General features: G+C 40.5%; 1 protein-coding gene across 1 annotated transcript in view; it reads right to left on the reverse strand.

The window, feature by feature from the left end:
* Positions 1-22073, reverse strand: part of HPS1 (Hermansky-Pudlak syndrome 1 protein) — a 67525-nt gene that overhangs the window by 18383 nt on the left and 27069 nt on the right. The window contains exons 2-5 of the mRNA XM_068394965.1: positions 21709-21846; positions 18089-18201; positions 17541-17786; positions 5035-5264 (exon numbers count right to left, since the gene is read on the reverse strand). Coding sequence (XP_068251066.1) covers positions 5035-5264; positions 17541-17786; positions 18089-18201; positions 21709-21846 — 727 coding nt within the window. The remainder of the gene's footprint in view (positions 1-5034; positions 5265-17540; positions 17787-18088; positions 18202-21708; positions 21847-22073) is intronic.

Here is a 22073-nt window from a genome sequence, read left to right on the forward strand (position 1 = left end):
ACCAGGTCCTGTGCCAAGTCCTCCATCATAGAGGCTTCTGACGGGGAAAAGCACACCGGGGGCAGTGGAGGCCCTGTCTTCCGAGGCTCCCTGGTTCAGCGCGGTCACCACTGCTTCTACCGCACGGGGACCACCGCGATGCCCTTCGGGAACGTAAAAACGCTTCTGGGATTTCAGGTCGGGAAGAAGCTTGGAGGAACTCTGGCTTCTGAGGGCCTCTGCTAGTCCTGCTAAGTATTCATCTATCTGCTCCATCCCCAACTTCACGTCTTGAGCGAGAGGGAGAGACAAAGATGGCTTTTGTTGTACCGGACTGTCGATCATCCTGGACAGTCCGGATAGTACGGCCTTCGCAGCTGAGGGCTTGGGATCATCCAAACGGTGATGCCTCCGAATTAGGGCCAGAACCTTACGGTAGGAGGAGATGTCGTCAGTCGAGCACTCCCCTCCTTCAACCAGGTCTTCCGTCACCAGTTCCTCCGTACGGGGGTACGCTGTGACGGTGGGAAAAGCAACACCCGACGAGCCTGCCAGTGGTATGGGCTGCCCCGTGGGGACGAAGGCATCCGTCATGGGAGTACCAACGCCCTCCGAGCCTGCCAGTGGTATGGGCTGCCCCGTGGGGACGAAGGCATCCGTCATGGGAGTACCTTGTTCCACGGGAGGCTCCGTGGATGGGGGATCTATGCGGACCGACGGGCACCCTTGGTGCTTAAGGAAGGCCTCCAAGGTGCCCGTGGTCGATGCTAAGCCTTCCTTCATACTCCTTATATCCTTCCTAAGGGAAGAAGGGGCGGAGGCTACCGTTGGGTTAAACACTACACAGGGGTCCCGGTTCGAGCCCTCTTGCCGGGCGGCTGGTCCGAAGGAGGAGATAGGAGGGTGAGACACAGAAGGCGAGGCTCTAGGGAGCCACCCGGAAGCGGCCGCGGCTGTGGAAAACCTAAACAGCTCGCTCCGGGTCACTGTGACATTCACCCAGTCCTTGGACTTACTCCTCTTTGCTTTCTTTTTAGAGAACTTCGACCCTTTCTTACCATGCCTCGAGCGGGAACGAGACTTCTTCTTCTTGCGGGATTTCTCCCTCTTCCTCTTGCTAAGGTTCCTGTCTTCGTCCTCTGATGACGAAGAAGAAGAAGAGTCCGATAACGATGACGATGACGAGGATGAGGACGGAGCTCTCCGACCGGCCGACACGTCCAAGACTGCGGGGGGAAATTCACGTCGTTTCTCAGGTGTGGGCGGTTGCAGAAACACGGGGGGTAGCGTAGCCGAGGGAGCCGGAGGGGACCGCGCGAGCCCTTTACAGAGCCATTGCTCCACATCCTCTTCTCCTCTAACGGGAGACCTGAAGGGAATCCTAGGGGCCACCCACGTGGTGGGGTCCGAAGACGACGAACTACCTTTTTCTGTGTCTCCCCCTGAAACACACCACAAGGCAGGGGAAGTATCGGCACTCGGCCTACCCCACATAGGATCTTCCGAGGAGATGGGACCTGCGGGCACCAGGCCCTCGCCTCCTACCCACACTTCCGCACTACACTCAGGCCCCACACATACCTGCCCCACACTGGACACTTCCCCCACAGGAATATCAGACTCTTGGGGAAGGGCAATGGGCCTCTTCCCCGCAACGGACTTACCTCGTCCCCTACGCTGGGTAGGGGAAGAAGGACGGGCGCTACGGTCTGCCGAGGCGTCTGGCGAACACACAGGCGAAGATATGCTGGAGTCCTTAGGCGACTTCTTAGCTGCCTTCTTCTTCTTCGTCCCGAAGAGCACCCACTGGATCTCAGTCCAATTAGCACACTCCGGGCACATAGAGGTAGGGGAACACTCTTTCCCCCTACACGTGGAGCACAAGGAGTGGGGATCAACCTCAGGCTTGGAAAGGAAAGCCCCGCAAGACTTCCCAGCCACAGGCCCAGGGCAACGACGAGGATGCTCCATAACGCAAAGCTAACACACCAAGAGACACAAGGATGTAAAGGGAAAGTGAAATGGAAACACGTGGGTAACACGCGGTAAGCACAAAGGATCGGGGGACACAAAGGGTCGCACAAGGTAAGAGAGAGCGCGGCGAGATGTTTATCACGTCGCGACCAGAAACTTACTGGCGATTCGACCTGAGCTAGCACGCTGCCCGACCCCGGGTCGCCTCAGGGCACGTACCACACTGCCAGAGGTTAACCCCGTAGAAAACGGGAAGAGGGTAAACTATACAGAAAGCTGGTTGGTTGGGTAGAGTTAACCAGTAACTCCTAAGAAGGTAGTTCTAAGTAAGTAACCGTGTTGGAACAAATTCATTTTAATGTTCTTAAAATATTTATTTTTCCTTGTTTCCTTTCCTCACTGGGCTATTTTCCCTGTTGGAGCCCCTGCACTTACAGCATCCAGCATTTCCAAATAGGGCTGTAGCTTAGCAAGCAATAATAATAATAATAATAATAATAATTATAATAATAATAATAATAGTATGTCTGATTGTTTAATCATTTGAGAATTTGGTATGCATATATCCTGTCCATCCTCCCTGTCGTCTGTGAGGAAAAGGAGACTTCAATATTGTACAAACTTTGTTGTAAAGAAAAGTTACTCAATCATGAGGCTTTCCTACATCTTGTGTCCATTCCAGCACATGACTTCTGCACCCAAAGGGAGGGGCAGAAAGTAAAGATGTACATCTATTCTACTCTGCAGCTGAAATCTAATTGAGGGTCACGCCATCTGACGGGTTGGAGGTCCTACACTCCACCTCCCAGCAATTACACGCACCTTGTTAAAAGTTTAAATGGTCAGTTCTAGCTTTGCTAAAATCATACTCATATTAAAAGACAATAGTTTGTATTTGTATAGGAACAAAAAAATTTAAAAAACAATAACATTCTAGGCCAGTAGTTAAAAATTCATCTTCAATTCACTTTCAGTATGGTGTTAAACCCTATCCTTAACAGAAATATGTATGAACCTCAATTTAACGAATCATTGACTTCGTAAACTAATGGGCAATAACAGAAAAATAAATACTGTACCTGTTTTGATGATTAACATACAAATATAACAATACACGAGAACATATATGATTTCAACTCCATTTACAATTCTGGTCACATGCAGCCACACTTTGACCTAAGATGCCACATACCATGTAGCATTATTATTCTCTGACACTTAACAACTTTGTTAACATCTTAAGCAACATATATTCAAGTTATGATTGAATAGATTCATATGAAACTACAGGGGCACTCAGTATAGTACAGACCTTTGCCACAGCAGCTTATTTCTTGACCTTTTGCTCGACCTTGACCTTTGATCTTAATATATATTAATTTCCGTGGATTTTCATACCTCAAATATGAACCAAGTCTGAAGTCTCTGTATCAATGATGTCCAAACTTACGACTGATTAACGTGAATTGGACATTTTGCTTGACTGTGACCTTGATTTTTCAAATTTAATCATTTCCAGTGTTTTACATAACAGGTAATCCCTGCGAGTTTCATTACTCTATGATTGAACTTACGGCCAGAAAACTATTCACAAATAAACACACAAACAGGGGTGAAAACATAACCTCCTTCCAACTTAGTTGGTGGATGTAATAATCTGTAATTATGAAAGGTTGGAAAAAATCTGTAAATATAAATAGCTTGAAAAATATTCTGAAAATAATGAAAGTTCTAAAGAAATTATTGAAGGGTTTTAGCTGCATCCCTTCAGCTCATAGATGCTGCACACATTTTTTAGCCTAAGATTTAATTCTATTCCCAATTTCTTTATTCTATCTTGCTGTGAAACATATCTTGATTTTTACTTCTTAGATCAACAAGGATTTCCCTCACTGCATCTAGACATTGAATGGTCTCCCAAGCCCAAGCACTGAGCCATATGGCTCTAATCCCATGCACCAATCAATTAGGTCTGATGATTTGAAAGGTCATAACCTAAGGTAGCATGTAAGACATTCCCAAGTTAATGGATTCTTACATTTACAACAAGCTAGACCCTTAACATATCTGCTGTAAAGAGATTCGATAATTAACTATTGTTTTTATAGAGTTAGTTTTACCAGAAACAGAATAAAATACAAAATGCTGAAGTATGGGAAAGTTTATTTTCACATGCCATATCCTCAACGAAATGTTTCTGAAATATTTAACGCAAGAACTAACATTTTTCAAAAGGGTGTATTCTTTCTAACAGGTACTAGGTTGGCCAGGGCACCAGCAACCCGTTGAGATACTACCACTATAGAGTTATGGGGTCCTTTGACTGGCCAGACAGTAGTACATTGGATCCTTTTCTCTGGTTACAGATCATTTTCCCTTTGCCTACACATACACCGATTAGTCTGGTCTATTCTTTACATATTCTCCTCTGTCCTCATACACCTGACAACACTGAGATTACCAAACAATTCTTCTTCTCTCAAGGGGTTAACTACTGAACTGTAATTGTTCAGTGGCTACTTTCCTCTTGGTAAGGGCAGAAGAGACTTTAGTTGAGTTAAGCAGCTCTTCTACGAGAAGGACACTCCACAGTCAAACCAGAGTTCTCTAGTCTTGAGTAGTGCCACAGCCTCTGTACTATGGTTTTCCACTGTCTTGGGTTAGAGTTCTCTTGCTTGAGGGTACTCTCTTGCTTGAGGGTACACTCAAGCCCACTATCTTATTTTTCTTCCTCTTTTTTTTGTTAAAGTTTTTTATAGTTTATATGTGAAAAATTCATTTGAATGTTTTTACTGTTCTTAGAATATTTTACCTCACTGGGCTCTTTTCCCTGTTGGAACTCCTGGGCTTATAGCATCCTCCTTTTCTAACTAGGGTTGTAGCTTAGCAATTAATGATAATAATAATTACAAAAAGTAACGAGTCGCTTGTAAAACTCACAAGGTAATATCTAAAGTAAACTTCTTAGATCTTTTTATATCATAATTCTCATAATAATAAGTAATAAAAATTAAATTACAATACAGTAATAATACAGTAATAATAACATCAACAACAACAACAACAACTACAACAACTAACCTTCCATAACAGGAGTATTTCTACCCAACATAGGCGTATTAGGGATGCTATAAAACTCGCCGGAATCAGATTCCTCTTCAATAACATCATCATCTTTTTTATCATCTGGGCTTTCTGCATTTTTTTCTGCCGCTCGCTCTTCCATATAATCACCTTCTCTAACCTGAATTGCTTCAGCTAACATATTAAGGAAGAGAAGATCTGATGCACTCAATTCCTGGGCACTTCGGCTGTTAGGTACGGAAAATAAATCTATAAGTAAATGAGATTTACACTGGAAATTAGCAACTTCTTACATTAATATTACTAAAATACTTGTAATTAAAACAATAATTTGTAAATACAATCCAACAGAATGTTGTCAAATCTTAACCCTGTAAGCAAAAGACAAGAACAGAAATCTTCTACTTAGTTTTAATCTATTTACAGAGTAAATGTACTAAACTCTGACTAGTGTAAAATGACAAAGTACAGTAGGGTCCCGAATTATGCGAGAATTTGGTCGATTAATGACCTCGTGTAAATGGAAAATCGCGAATTTCGAAACACACAACTAACAGAAATAATTCCATTGCGGCCATGGCAACCAGCAATTTGCCTATTCAAATGTGTTTAATACCCATTTCCAATACTTTCTTTGTACTATACTGTATTTCTTTATAATATCAAATTGTTTTTGTAAATAAATAAAACATTTAATATACTTTAAAGTTCTAACAACTTGAAAAATGGTTAAAATTACAACCAGGATAGGTGTAAACACCATATATTTCCCGTTATAACACAACCCAAAATACAGACAAATTTTAATGTTTGTCATATCTATTGTATAATACAACTGGTGAATAGCAAAACCATCACTCTATAGACTAGCTTGTTGTATGATTGAAAATCCAGAATTATCAAGATAAAGGCGATTTTATATCATGCGTTTCCTAAACACGCTAAAAAGCACAATAGAAAACGACAACCAATGTTTTTTTTACGTTTATCTCTGATCACAACGAAGAAACAGACGCATTTATACATCTGTGTTTTTGAATTGACAGCAATTTTACCAAGTATAGATTATATGTTGAATTTGTTATTACCAATGTTCTAATTATTTTTTATTAGAACTTTCAAATAAATGAAATGAATGCCATTTATGAAATGTTTTTCTTTATGATGCCGCCTGAAACGGAAACCTTCCATTTGTTTACGCTCCATCTTCGATCATAATAAACAAACGAATGCATTAAACACACATGATCTAAGTCATAACTAATGATATTACAAACATTTAAAAAACATTATGTTATTACAAATATTTTACTTACCGTATCCATATAAATTCCTAAATTCGTAGCAAAGCTGGAAATTTTTTTTTTCCTTATGCGTTTAATCCACAATAGCAAACTGCCGCTAATGACAGAGTGATAACTTACGATAATTCTAAACTGTTACGAAAGATAATTGTCCTTTCCATATCCAAAATACTTTTCCTAACTTCAGTTATAAGTCAACTTGTACCCACCTCAATTATGGATCCATATGCAAAAAAGGTAAAAGAAGAAAGTACTAGGCCTATTTTTAAAAGTCACCGAACAATTAGGTTACCGCTATCACGTTCGATGTGTGTGAGAGAGAGAGAGAGAGAGAGAGAGAGAGAGAGGAGAGAGAGAGAGAGAGAGAGAGAGAGAGAGAGAGAGAGAGAGAGATGGTTTTAAAGTACTAAACAATAAATATGATAGGTTATAACACATTGGTGTTTATGTAATATTAACTGTATAGATGGTTTGAATAAGTTAAGAAATGGTGTAAACAATTCTTTGTCATTGTATTCGCGCGGAAGCTAGACATCAGCTGATGTGATCACAGCCAAAAGTAAAACAAAAATAAGTTAGCAATACTCGATTTTTAAAACACACCCGAAATTTAACAACATAAGTACATGTTTTATTATAGCGCAATTGACATTTAAAGAGTAAACATTTTCTGGAATAGAATGGTGTTTCCTAAAAAATAGTGGTTTGCGGACGAAATCGGTTACCGTATTTTAAGCTATGATTGAAATGGATGTATACACGGTATAATTTTTTCGTTTTGTATTTAATTGACACTTCAAGAAAGCCGATTTTGGTTTCTTCATCTATTTGTAAGTATTGTATAACGAGAGAGAGAGAGAGAGAGGAGGAGAGAGAGAGAGAGAGAGAGAGAGAGAGAGAGAGAGAGAGAGAGAGAGAGAGAGAGAGAGAGATATTATGACGCAGAAGGTTACAGACCTAGAACAGGGGAGGATGAAGGTGGGAGGAGTGATGAGATAGGCTGGGTGGACTCGCAGGGGAGACGGTAGGAGACGGGGGAAGGGGGATTTGGTTGCCAGTGGCTAAAAATAGATTCTGAAAGACGGTAAAGGGAAAAACGAATCCCATCGAATAAACAGAATAAGGAAAGGGAATAAGATCCAGAGGAATAATAGATATAATGGAATGAAAATGACTAGATGGTGTTAGTTGTGATAAGAATAATTTAGATATTTGAAATAAGAGTGTCTGAGGAGGTATAGAAGGAATTCGTGATAAATATAGAGGAATATCAAAGGATACAGTTAGTTTGCATTAAAGGGTTTGTTATCGTTTATCGGCAGTGAATAGCCTAAACTTCGGTAACGAGTCGTTAATATTTTGTCATATTTTAAACAGTATACATTTGATTTGCAAACATTGGTTTTGTAGAGTAGACGGTCAAATAAAATCTAGAGAGAGAGAGAGAGAGAGAGAGAGAGAGAGAGAGAGAGAGAGAGAGAGAGAGAGAGAGAGAGAGAGGGGGGGGGGATTTCTGCCATCAAATCTCTCTCTCTCTCTCTCTCTCTCTCTCTCTCTCTCTCTCTCTCTCTCTCTCTCTCTCTCGGATTTCTGCCATCAAATCTCTCTCTCTCTCTCTCTCTCTCTCTCTCTCTCTCTCTCTCTCTCTCTCTCTCTAGAATTTATTTGACCGTCTACTCTACAAAACCAATGTTTGCAAATCAAATGTATACTGTTTAAAATATGACAAAATATTGACGACTCGTTACCGAAGTTTAGGCTATTCACTGCCGATAAACGAACCCAGTCTACTCGTGAAAACCTTGAACGCCCAGAGGGAAAAATAAGGCTTTTAAATATACTGTACTAAACAAAAATAATGCTTAAATATACCATCATTAACACTACCATTACAATTATCGTAAGGTTGGAGAAAGATAAAGATTGCCGAGAACGTAACCACATTTCTGTTTACATTTTGTCAGCTGGACTCGCACAGTTAACAGTTGATTTCATTGTTGATGTGGAATTTTATCCTTAAATAGGCTATTCATTATGAAATTATGTTAATGAAATGTAATGTTGATATTGTTTTGTAACATTTATTATAAATCACCGTATTTAGGGCTACCAATATACTTAAAAAGACAATAGATTTGATACATTTTGTAGTGCTTGACTCGCGAACTTTGAACAGCCTCGTAGATACAGAAAATTTATTTTTGAAAAATAGCGATCGCGGAAAAGGGGAATCGTGTAATTCGAACACGCTTAATTCGGGACCCTACTGTATAATATTTTTCTTAGAGAAGAAAAACCGAGATTTTTACAAGCAAGTACTGTAATCCTCACACACCACTCTTTCCATTTCAGTAAAGTAACCAATGAAATTTCTCACCACACATTCAAGTATGTATAATGACTGAAAATAGTAGAATACAGTAAAGTATTACAATATGAAAGCCCTCACCCTTAATTTCACAAAATAATTGTTAGTACCTGCCTGCTGATAGGCAAAATGAGATTGAGTGAATACAATTGTCTACATTAACTTGAATGAGAGAGCTAGGGATATGTGCTATTCATTAATACAGGACAAGAAAGCAGGGAGTTAATGCTTTCTCAGCAGCATGTATTACAGTAGGACAGAAAGGTTCATTCTGTAACACTTAACTACTGGTGACTAATGTATCCTTATTGATAATGTTCATCCTAAGACAATGTTTTGATTGTTATTTATGTGTAGTAGGGCAACATTATTTTCTACATGCCTTATGAATGCTGTGTGCACAGTTTTGTGAGTGTGTGTATGTAATTTTAAAATAATTATACTATTTTAGAGTTTAATTATATCAAGTTCCTTAGCTTCCTTACCACGGAGAACTAGTCAGACCCATGCTCTTTAGTATATAGGGGAGTTAACTGCAATGGACTTAATTTTCCTATCTTCTATTCTCCTCTAAACTAAGGCAAATACCTCAACTATATCCTTAACTCTTTAGGCATTTATTTCTATGAACTAACCCTTGAAGTCCATATTGCTTCTTCTCTAGAAGCTTGGTCTAATCAACATTTACACTTAAAAAAATTTTTAATTTCTAAAACTTTCCCATTTTCTTTCCCATCATTAATACATGCCCATATTAATGGATGATACATTCTTGTAGCACATGGTAAGAAGCCCAGAATTGCCCCGCCAGTCTCTTTGTCCTTTCAGATTCTGTCATTTTGGTTTTGTTCATATATTCTCAAGATAGTTTCCCATTACTGCACGTTTAAGATGTCTTCCTGTGGTTTTGTTAGCAATTACTGCGTAGTTTGTTGAAGGGAATAGCTTCTGAGAGATCATGATATGCATTTTTTGTGTATCATGTCATGGTTAATACTGGGATTTAAATAACCATCCCTCTCATAGTAAATATGCTGCAGTGGTTGAAAGTTAAAAACACAGAATGAGCCTAGCTTTTTGTTCAGGGGAAAACCCACGGAAGACTAGGCTAGTTGATTGTAGAAGGGATGACGACGATAACGACACACCTCCAAATTTAGATAATTCACATAACCCGCCAATTCTTTATAGTGATGAGCCTCAAAAGCTCTTGACATTGCAAGCTCCCTTTATCAAAATTTAGAAGTCCCATGAATCCTCTTTTAAAAACAGTAATTCTGTACCTACCCACCTGGTTACCAAACCCAGCCTAACTTCTCAAGTTGAATATAGTGTTAATAGCATTTCTTTCAGTAAGGGTTCTGAAAGTTGGCTGTACATTATAAATTTGAAAGCCTCTCACAGTGCCTCAAATCAATTAATCACTTTACACCTCTCATCTGCTAAAGCCTTGCAGTTCTGCAATCATAGTCACTCTATTAGACAAATAGATTGGAAGGCCTAAGATAAGAGTTGGTGGTCTGCATCCTAATATCCCTCCACTTGCTAAAGTAAGCACTCCTAAATAATCTGATGTTACATATGTGGATGCTGTGGTATATGGTATGATTCCCTTAAATCTTGATGGTGTGAACAAAATTTTCCAAAGTCTATCATTTGTAACGTATCGGATGATAGTGTGCTCTGTTCTTTTGCGAACTTGGCCACTAGCTCAACTCAGGTTAAATCTAGCTTGGTAAATGTAGGCGCTAGTACATGCACAGCTAATGCCCCCATTTCCAGTTATAAACAAACTGGGAAATCAGGTGATTTTCCCTCGGTTCAACCAGCAGTACAGGAAGATGAAGAGGAAGAGGAAGAAAACACTGAATTATTGCCTTTCCAAACGTTGTGTAATCTTACTACTATGATATACCCTAATAAGTTGATTAAGGTAAACCAGCAATAAAATGTTGTTTTCATTAGTAAAATAAATTTTTGAATATACTTACCCGATGATCATATAGCTGTCAGCTCTGCTGCCCGACAGAAAAACCTACGGGCGGAATACGCCAGCGATCGCTATACAGGTGGGGGTGTACATCAACAGCGCCATCTGTTAAGTAGGTACTCAAGTACTCGATGTCAACATAGAACCAATTTTCTCCTCTGTCCACTGGGTCTCTATTGGGGAGGAAGGGTGGGTCCTTTAATTTATGATCATCGGGTAAGTATATTCAAAAATTTATTTTACTAATGAAAATAACATTTTTCAATATTAAACTTACCCGATGATCATATAGCTGATTCACACCCAGGGGGGTGGGTAGAGACCAGCATTACATGTTGACAATGAACTAAGTATTCCGTATTTCATTTTAGCAGTTATTCAAAATAACAAGCATAAAATAAATAAGTACCTGGTAAGGAAGTCGACTTGAACAATTACTCTGCTTTTTTAAGTACGTCTTCCTTACTGAGCCTCGCGATCCTCATAGGATGCTGAGCGACTCCTAGGAGCTGAAGTATGAAGGGTTGCAACCCATACTAAAGGTCCTCATCAAAACCTCTAATCTAGGCGCTTCTCAAGAAATGACTTTGACCACCCGCCAAATCAAGTAGGATGCGAAAGGCTTCTTAGCCTTCCGGACAACCCAAAAATATTAATAAAACATTTCAAGAGAAAGATTAAAAAGGTTATGGAATTAGGGAATTGTAGTGGTGGAGCCCCCACCACTACTGCACTCGTTGCTACGAATGGTCCCAGAGTGTAGCAGTTCTCGTAAAGAGACTGGACATTCTTAAGATAAAAGACGCGAACACTGATTTGCTTTTCCAATAGGTTGCGTCGAATATACTTTGCAGAGATCTATTTTGTTTAAAGGCCACGGAAGTTGCGACAGCTCTAACTTCGTGTGTCCTTACCTTCAGCCAAGCTTGGTCTTCCTCATTCAGATGGGAATGAGCTTCTCGTATTAACAGTCTGATAAAATAGGATAAAGAATTCTCTGACATAGGCAAAGATGGATTCTTAACTGAACACCATAAAGCTTCAGACGGGCCTCGTAAAGGTTTTTAAAATAGAACTTAAGAGCTCTTACAGGACATAATACTCTTTCTAGTTCATTTCCAACCATACGATAAGTTTGGAATATCGAACGATATTGGTCAAGGCCGAGAAGGCAGCTCGTGTTTGGCTAGAAAACCAAGTTGTAGAACATGTAGCCGTTTCGGATGAGAATCCGATGTTCTTGCTGAAGGCATGAATCTCACTGACTCTTTTAGCTGTGGTTAAGCATATCAGGAAAAGAGTCTTAAAGGTGAGATCTTTCAGGGAGGCTGATTGAAGCGGTTCGAACCTGTCTGACATAAGGAATCTTAGAACCACGTCTAAATTCCAACCAGGTGTAACCAAACGACGCTCCTTCGTGGTCTCAAAAGACTTAAGGAGGTCTTGTAGATCTTTATTGTTGGAAAGATCTAAGCCTCTGTGACGGAAGACTGATGCCAACATGCTTCTGTAACCCTTGATAGTGGGAGCTGAAAGAGATCGTTCTTTCCTCAGATATAAGAGAAAGTCAGCTATTGAGTTACAGAGGTACTGGTCGAGGATACGGATACTGACTTGCACCAGTTTCGGAAGATTTCCCACTTCGATTGGTAGATTCTAAGGGTGGATGTTCTCCTTGCTCTAGCAAACGCTCTGGTTGCCTCCTTCGAAAAACCTCTAGCTCTCGAGAGTCTTTCGATAGTCTGAAGGCAGTCAGACGAAGAGCGTGGAGGCCTTGGAGTACCTTCTTTACGCGTGGCTGACGTAGCAGGTCCACCCTTAGGGGAAGTGTTCTGGGAACGTCTACTAGCCATCGAAGTAACTCGGTGAGTTATTCTCTCGCGGGCCAGAGGGAAGCAACTAGCGTCAACTTTGTCCCTTCGTGAGAGGCGAACTTCTGCAGTACCTTGTTGACAATCTTGAACGGAGGGAATGCATATAGATCTAGATGTGACCAATCTAGTAGAAAGGCATCTATATGAACTACTGCTGGGTCCGGGATAGGTGAGCAAACTATTGGGAGCCTCTTGGTCATCGAGGTTGCGAAGAGATCTATGGTTGGCTGGCCCCAGGTGGCCCAAAGTCTCTTGCATACATCCTTGTGGAGGGTCCAATCTGTTGGAATTATTTGTCCCTTCCTACTGAGACAATCTGCTATGACATTCAAGTTGCCTTGGATGAACCTCGTTACTAGTGAAAAGTCTAGACCTGTTGACCAGGTGAGGAGGTCTCTTGCGAACTCGTACCATGTCAGAGAGTAGGTCCCTCCTTGCTTGGAGATGTACGTCAAAGCAGGGTGTTGTCCGTGTTCACCTCCACCACTTTGCCTTGAAGGAGAGACCTGAAGCTTTTCCAGGTCAGACGTACTGCCAGTAGCTTCTTGCAGTTGAAATGCATTGTCCTTTGACTCGAGTTCCATAATCCCGAGCATTCCCTACCGCCTAATGTCGCACCCCAGCCTACGTCCGATGCGTCCGAGAAGAGAACGTGGTTGGGAGTCTGAACAGTCAAGGGAAGACCCTTTCAAAGGTTGATAAAGTCCTTTCACCAAGTCAGACCAGACTTTATCTTTCCGGAAACCGGGATCGAGACCGCTTCTAGCGTCTTGTCCTTTTCCAGTGAAAAGCTAGATGATACAGAAGAGGACGGAGGTGTAGTCTTCCAAGTGACACAAATTGAACCACGGATGACAGTGTCCTAACCAGACTCATCCACAGCCTGACAGGGCAGCGTTCCTTCTTCAGCATCTTCTGGATGGATAGCAGGGCTGGGGGTTGATCGTCTTGTTCAGCAATGTCCTCATCAGAGGGTTCCTCATCCGAAACTGATGAGGAAACGGCAACGGAGTGGGCAACGTTTGACTCGCTGAATCCGGTCGCACTGGTGGATGCGTGACGGAGCCGGACACAATATCATGGTACTGCTGCACAGTCTGTGAACTGTCAACCATGGGGACGCGAGGAAGTACAGCGTCAACCCGAAACTGTCTAGACTGTCTGGGTTGTGCAGTCAACCCCCTACCGGGTTGCTGAGGTTGCCGCACTGCGTCACAACAAGTCACCTCTGCTGGTTGTTGAACGTCTTCCTAGTGACACACTGAATGTCCACAACCACCTCCGAGAGTCGCTTAACGTCAACGTGCGACTGGCAACCCACACTGGGTCGCATCGGTGGAGGAACCACCTCAACTGGCGGACGCGAGTAGGATACCTCAGCGTCAACAGGGCGCACAACCAACCGGTAGTTAGGTTGTTGGCCAGAAGGATCTTCTCCGTAAAAAATCCTCTATCAAGGACACAAGCTTGGACTGCATGTCTTGCAGCAAAGCCCATTAGGGTCTACGGGAGCAGGTGTGGCAACAGACGGGGTTAGCGACTGAAGCGGAACCATTTACCATCCCTGGAAGCTTTGTTATGCTTTAATTAAAGTCCATAGGAGGCTAAGCAGCTTAAGGCTCCTCTCCAAATGACAGAGTCCTCAAAGGAATATCAGTAGGAGGGAGAACAGCACTTTCTCATCTACAGGAACCATGTCCGAGAAAAGCTAGGTTATCTCAGTGAGGGTCTCACTGGTGCATAAGCAGCAGACCAGAAGGCAACGTTATGTAACTGCTTGACAGTCTGTGAACTGTCAAAAACTGAACTGTCAACCACAACAGGTGCGTGAGGACATACAGCACTGGTGCATTAGCAGCAGACCAGAAGGCAACGTTATGTAACTGCCTGACAGTCTGTGAACTGTCAAAAAACTGAACTGTCAATCACAACAGGTGCGTGAGGACATACAGCACTGGTGCATTAGTAGCAGACCAGAAGGCAAAGTCATGTAACTGCTTGACAGTCTGTGAGCTGGCAACAACCAAAGCTGTGTGGGGAAGCCTCAACTCCTGACTGACTAGTCTGCTGCGGGCGAGTGGCGGTAACCACAGTGGGTTGCGGAGGCTGACACACCGTGTCAAAACACGGCAGCTTGTGGTAGCTCACGCACGGCAACGGAGTGCTCCGTGTGTCTGTGGGAGTCAGCATGCGTCTGGCAGGGTCGACTGCGCATGGGTGGAGGAGCTCTCACAACAAGAGTGTGGGAGCAGGCAGCCGCAGCGTCTGCTGGGCGCACAACCGTGGCAGGTTGTAGGCAAACGGGTGCATCGTCAACCTTCTCCGCAGTCGGAGTGTGGGCGCAGGCAACAACCAAAGCGGAGTGGTGGTGCGTGGTGGGGACTGCCGTGGGTTGCGGAAACTAACGCATCGCGTCAAAACACGGCAGCTTGACTCCACCTTCCCACTGCTGATGCGGTAGCTCACGCATGTCAACGGAGGGTGCCGCACGTCGGCTAACGTCAACATGCGTCTGGCAGGGTCGACTGCGCATCGGTGGTGGAGCTCTCCGCAGCCGGAGTGTGGGAGCAGGCAGCCTCAGCGTGAGCTGGGCGCACAACCGTGGCAGGTTGTAGGCTAACGGGAGCAGTGTCAACCTTCTCCGCACGAAACTCCTGCATAACCGCAGCTAACTGAGTCTGCATAGACTGCAGTAAAGACCACTTAGGGTCTACAAAAGCGGCAACAGACGGAGCTACTGTCCATTGTGACTGAGGGTCTAAAACAGCTGGTGCGGCAACAGACGGAGTTACTACCTGTTGCGGTACCACCTTGCCTCTCTTGGGAGGTGTGCAGTCGTCGGATGACTGCAGCGAGTCCGAACTGACCCAGTGGCTACACCTGGGCCGTTGGACTTGCGCGGAAGGGACCGACTTGCACTTAAAAAGCTGCGAGATGTGGTCCATGGTTTCTTACGAGAAACCTCTTCCGCAGACGAGGAATAAATGGGCTCTCTCGTCTTTGTGTGGGTGGGGCGATCTTGGGTAGATACGCCCGAAACCACGGAGGGAAAAACGTCTGTTCGTTGATCAAGGCCTGTGGAACCCATAAGTCGTTCGACATTACTTCTCCCCTGGGCTTGGGAGCTTGTAAGAGGTCCCGGACTAGGTGAACGACTGGCACGAACAGACGAACCCTCGGACGCAACACTGTAACACTTTGCGCATATCACTTTATCACTTTGATTTTCTGTTTGCACTTATTTCACTGAAATCGAAACTTTAACTGATTTCTACCTGAAACACGCAATCCTATCCTTCATTAAAAGGTAGTAATTGCAAAAACAGTCGTACAATGCAACAGAAAACATATATAAAGATAAAGAATTCAGTGGCTGGGAAAGAGACTAAACACTAGATCAAATAAACTACGTTTACAATCTCTCACCGCACATAGCCTGGGAACAAGAATAAAACCCTAGAAACGTTTTACCTTCTTCCCCTACAGCGACTAGGGAGGAGAGTAAAAAAACGAGAACAACGTTACCAGCTTGAACGAAACGTTTATTCTCCTCTCTCTCCCTCCGTCTCTATCTCTCTCTCTCTTTCTCTCTTGATTTCGCACCTGAGAGAAGAGCCCAATTATATATCGTTAAAACATGTTATTTGCTAAAGGAAAAAACTGAAAGGTTTTCCAAATAAAAAGTTCCTTCAATTTAGAATTTAAACCATTTAAGCTAAGAAAGAATGAACGAAACGCCAGAATCGGTTTACTCTTACTGCAAAGTGAAACCGTGATACACTCTCTCTCTATCGTAACGATAGAGCGCATGTTGAACGTCCTGAACGTCAACAACTGCGTAGACTAAAAACTAAATGTTAGTTCATCTTTGAAAACAGTACGAGACTATCAAAGAAATTCTTTCATAAAACATTAAAATTTAAAAAGTATTAAATTCTTTAAAGGTTAAATACGATATAACGGGCTCAATGTTAATTAACTTCGGTTCCAAGTTAGGACCGCCTACTATCAGGAAAGGTCGCATATAAACAAACATAAAAATTTATTGTTATATGTTTATAATAAATGGAAAGTTAATCGAAGAGGCCTATAAAGGCGGAGAGATATAAAATATATAGTTCTATAACGTGTTAAGCAAAATTACCAAAAACCTAAACACACTTCCGTCTAAGGGAAGGGTCGGCCATTTAAAAGTGAAAGAGAGTCCATACTCTCTTCGTCACCATAATTAAATCTATCCAAAACGAGTTCAAGTTTTGAAATGAAGATAAAACCCCTGCATAGCGAAAGCTCAAAACTGGAATAGTGTACTTCACCAAATCGTTGTGAAAACAAATCCAGTTAGTAACAGCGTATTTAGTAGGTCTTGCCAGTGGCACGACAGAGAGAAAATTGGTTCTATGTTGACATCGAGTACTTGAGTACCTACTTGACAGATGGCGCTGTTGATGTACACCCCCACCTGTATAGCGATCGCTGGCGTATTCCGCCCGTAGGTTTTTCTGTCGGGCAGCAGAGCTGACAGCTATATGATCATCGGGTAAGTTTAATATTGAAAACTATAATTTATGTTAGATATAATTTCCATTAAGAATATATAAAATCCCTTAACTACTGGTATTCATACTGTATTGCCTAGTAAAATATACATTTGCAATTACAAGAATATCTAATTAAGGGACTTCTGGGAAGCTATCTTGGTCTGGTCTTTCTTCTTGAAGTGGTTCTTGAAAATGTGGTACAGTACTTGAAAATTTATGACAACAGTAGCAACAGCCATGAATAAAACTCACTTTTCTAGTACAACTCCCTGAGCAACACTGTAAGCAGGAATGTAAAATCCAAGCAATCATTTGGCACCAAACAATTTCTACTATGCAGTACAGTACAATAAGAAGGATACCTAAGGTCAAAAAATTTTACTATTCTAAACTAATATAACAAATACAAAGAAGAAACAAGCATACCTAGAATAAAGAGCAAGTAATTTGTTTCTAACAAAGAATAGGGCATGGCAGGGCGTCAGCTCTTTAGAAGACTTTAATTTGTCAATGACAGCAGCAAGAGCTTTGACAGCCGCACCAGAGAGCTCAGCATTAACAACAAGCCTCTCGACAGCTTCAACCAAGTAACTCTGCTCTTTTGAATAAAGGTTCTGCCAAGCTTCTAGTAGATTGTCCAACATAAAGCTCTTCTCTCCACTCTTTTTCAGTCTGGCAATAAAGCAAACCATTAAACAAATTGTCTTCACAACTTACCAATAATAAGAGCTCTGTAAACAAATGTTTATATGAAATACTTATTATAAAAATTGTTGGAATTCTCTCATGAAGAAATCAAGCACATTAAGGGTCAATAAAAATCTATTGTCATTATGTATCAAAAGGTTATTACAATAAATTATGTATTATACTTACAATATAACACATAGGAAAAACATTAAGCATCACTTAATTTTATATTCAATAAATGGAAAAAAATCATTACTGTACAATGATAGCGAAATTATACTTACACTGTGACACATGGCCCAACTAGGAGTTGAACAATGCGTATTGCCACGCTTATAATGCGCTGGAGGTGTGATTCTTCCTGACTTCCAACCCCAACAAAAAGATATCCAGCATACTATGGAAATAGATAATGTAAGTAATATTCAAGAAAAAATTATTTGACTGCTGATGATAGAAAAAACAAAATAATTCATAAGTTTTTATAAAGATTAAAAACTATCATCCAATCTGATATTCCTCCTTCATTCATTACCCCAAAAATCAAACACCAAATGACGGATAAAAGGACAATGATCTTGGCAATAAAATGGACAGGTATTTTCCTTTTTATTCACTTCATGAGACTGGAAAATGAAGGAAAAAATGAACCAAGATAAAATATATTAAACTCAACAACCAATGACTTCTTTAAATTGCCTTGTAACCGAAAGATTTATGCTTTATAAGTTTGCATTTGCATCACACCCTCTTTCCCTTTCCATATCTAAAAGTGTTCCAAGTATTGATTTGTAGAAAATATAGTCAAAATCCAATTTTGTAAACCACTAAATGAAAAGTCAAATATTTTGTGCATCTTCACATCCAGAACAGATTCATCTTCACCTACTCAAAATAAGCCAATGAACCTTCAATGATCTTGAAAAAAGAGAAAAAAGACCTGGAAGCCATACGCATAACATGAGGAGTTCTTTGGTTTTTATCCACTGGGGAACAAAGCTCCAGCAGTGCTCTCCCTTTCTTGGGTGCACAAGTATACACATACAGCAAATACTCAATATGTCACAACTTTCCTCAAGAATGCGTACAACTCTGGCCTCTCTCTTACCGAATCCAGAAAACACCCAAACAGCTACAAAAATTATTCAGTGAATACCTCCGGCTTGACAATACAGTACCTTCATTCATCTAGGCCTTAAGCATTGTTCCACATGAAGGGATACTATTGAAGAGGTAAAGGTATAGGTAGAAGACACTTTAGCTATGGTAAGCAGCTCTTCTAGGACACTCCAAAATCATTCCATTGTTCTCTAATCTAGGGTAGTACCATGACCCCTGTACCATGGTCTTCTACCGTCTTGGGTTAGGGTTCTCTTGCTTGAGGGTACACACGGGCACACTATTCTATCTTAATCCTCTTCCTCTTGTATTTATTCACGTTTTTAGTTTATATATCTTGTTACTGTTCTTAATATATTTAATGCATATTGTTCATTTCTCTCATAGTTAATCTATTATTTCCTTGTTTTCTTTCCTCATGGGGCTATTTTTCCCTGCTGGAGCCCTTGGGCTCATAGCATCCTCCTTTTCCCACTAGGGTTGTAGCTTAGCTAGTATTAATAATAATAATAATAATAATCATAATAACAATGATAATACAGTAATAATAATACAGTAATAATAATGGCTTTTTTAACAGAACTGTCAAACAACAGACAAAAATTACCAAGAATAAATTACATGACAACACCTTGGTCACTGTAGAAGACCAAAGAAGAGCTAAATGCAACTACCAATTTATGCTACAGAATTTATTTGCACACAAAAAATTTCAAAATGAAAATATTGTAAGGAATAAACCAAAATAAAATGTCATAACTACAATAGAAGGAAGACCAGCCATTCTAGAAGAAAAGTAGCACTGTCTAGAAAGTTTAATGACTAGACAAACTACACAGAGCTTTCTATGTTACTCTTCTACTAATCTACCAGCATGACCACCGATGATATAGATAAGAGCTGCTAATTAAGCTTGTAAAGATCAACCACCATCACAACATTGACTCTTGACCTAATCAAGATTCCATGTGTCAACATTGTGAATGCAAATACATTTCTTAAATTCACTGAAAGGAGAAACTTATGAAACCAGACAATGTTAAATGCAATTGAAAGATAAAGGAAAAAAAGGAGACATCATAAGGGCAATCAATGGCTAAATGCAGCACAAAGTCATCATATTAAGTAAAAATGAACTGCAAAAAGGGTGATGACCCATCACCAAAATCTATGCTAAACTGCCCCCCCCCCCCCCACAAAAAAAATAAAAAATAAAGAGAGAGAGAGAGAGAGAGAGAGAGAGAGAGAGAGAGAGAGAGAGAGAGAGAGAGAGAGAGAGAGAGAGAGAGAGAGAGAGAGAGAGAGAAAATACAATATAAATTATAAAATTTGTATGTTTCCTAGGTATAAAAACATGATTCCTTTAAAATAGGGTAAATGTCTTCAGCAGAGCTGCAAAAGCTGTTGATTTATTAATGAGGTAGTCAATGGCTTACAGTATGCAGAAGTGGACAGGAAGCCTCCACCACCTCCAACAACTGGGAGATCACTTTTGACTTGCTCAGGACTGAGAGAGGTGGTTGAGATGGGAAGTTAAGCTTAAAAGACTCAGGTTTGTATAGCTAGGAAAAATACAAATTGCTTTTAAAAGCCTTTATTTGTTCTCATTCACATATGAGTACAAACCTTTTGTCCCTTAAAACAGGGAGATTCAAAGATTTATGGGTTGAAAGACCCCCTAGAACAGAATTACCGTATTTCCTTTGTCATAATGACCCCCAAAATCACCCTGTGTCTTAACACTAAGAAAAGGTTGTATAGGGGAGTTTGACACCCCTCAAACACCCAATTATTGACATACACACACTCAAACTCACGAGAGATAGAATATAAACCTACAATTGTCATTCATATGTAATAAATTCATTTATTTTTATATTGCCCTTCATTTAATGAATTATAGTAGCAAATTATTATTATCATCTTTTTTTTTTTTTTGGTAATCAGCTGATAACTCGCCAACCCCCTTCTACAATCAAACATGCGAACTATTGGTCTCGTAGCAGACGACGCTATGACATACAGTATTAGTTGTTTATGCAGTATTTATTTATTTTCTCATATTTTGTAATAAAGCAATATATTGGTAATGACTCTGTTGCCTGAGTTCTGAAATAATACAAACAGATAGTTGCTGAATACAACCTTGGAAAAAATTTCTCTGTTAGTTGACTGCAGTATTACCAAGTTAGCAGAAAAGTAACTAGACCTATAATCACATAAACAATAGCAAAAATATTCCACCTAAAAGAATTTCTAGATTTCTGTAATCAATACAGTCATTACATTTTGTTTGAAAATTTATAGGCTGTATGAGGAATTTTGGAAATACTACTAGAATTTTACCTCTTTAAAATTTTTTTATGAACCTTTGGCAACGCTGCTTTCATGTAAACCACACTTGAAACACCAAACACCTAGAGAGGACGGGGTATTTACTTCTCAGGGTTCTAAAGAATGGAGCACAAAAGTGTAGCTTACCAGCATCAAGTAGGGCAGGGGGCTACTTGCATACGCTCACCACTGTCATATAAAAGCTTGCACTGAAAACATCTCTTTATTCAAAGGACAATGAATTGTATTTCCCATAGGAACAACTTCTTATTTAAAGAATGAAAGGTTTATATACATACAGAAACAACTTTATCTTAATTACACATGGAAATTAAATACCACAATTATACATATATGTACTGTATATATACACACACACATATATATATATATATATATATATATATATATATATATATATATATATATATAAAGACATAGTTTTCCTTACTTCTTGAAAAACAACTGTCGTTCCATCCTGACAAGATACTGATGTGTAAGGATTGTTAAACTGGGTGGACATAATACGCTGTGATGTAACAAGTGGAGAAAATAGTTGCACAACTATGTTTGGATCCAACTGGGCAACCTGCAATAAAAAAAGTACAGTAATTATTAATGAAAAAAATCACAAAGCTTCGTATGGCAATGGAGATTGAGTATACAAAATATTTTGTCAATATTCCACCTACTTTCATAGTTACAGGGTAATTATGTTATTTTTATTAGTAAAATAAATTTTTGAATATACTTACCCGATAATCATGTAGCTGTCAACTCCGTTGCCCGACAGAATTCTATGGAGGGATACGCCAG

This window comes from Palaemon carinicauda, chromosome 20 (genome assembly GCF_036898095.1).
Source record: "Palaemon carinicauda isolate YSFRI2023 chromosome 20, ASM3689809v2, whole genome shotgun sequence".
NCBI classification, from domain to species: Eukaryota; Metazoa; Arthropoda; class Malacostraca; order Decapoda; family Palaemonidae; genus Palaemon; species Palaemon carinicauda.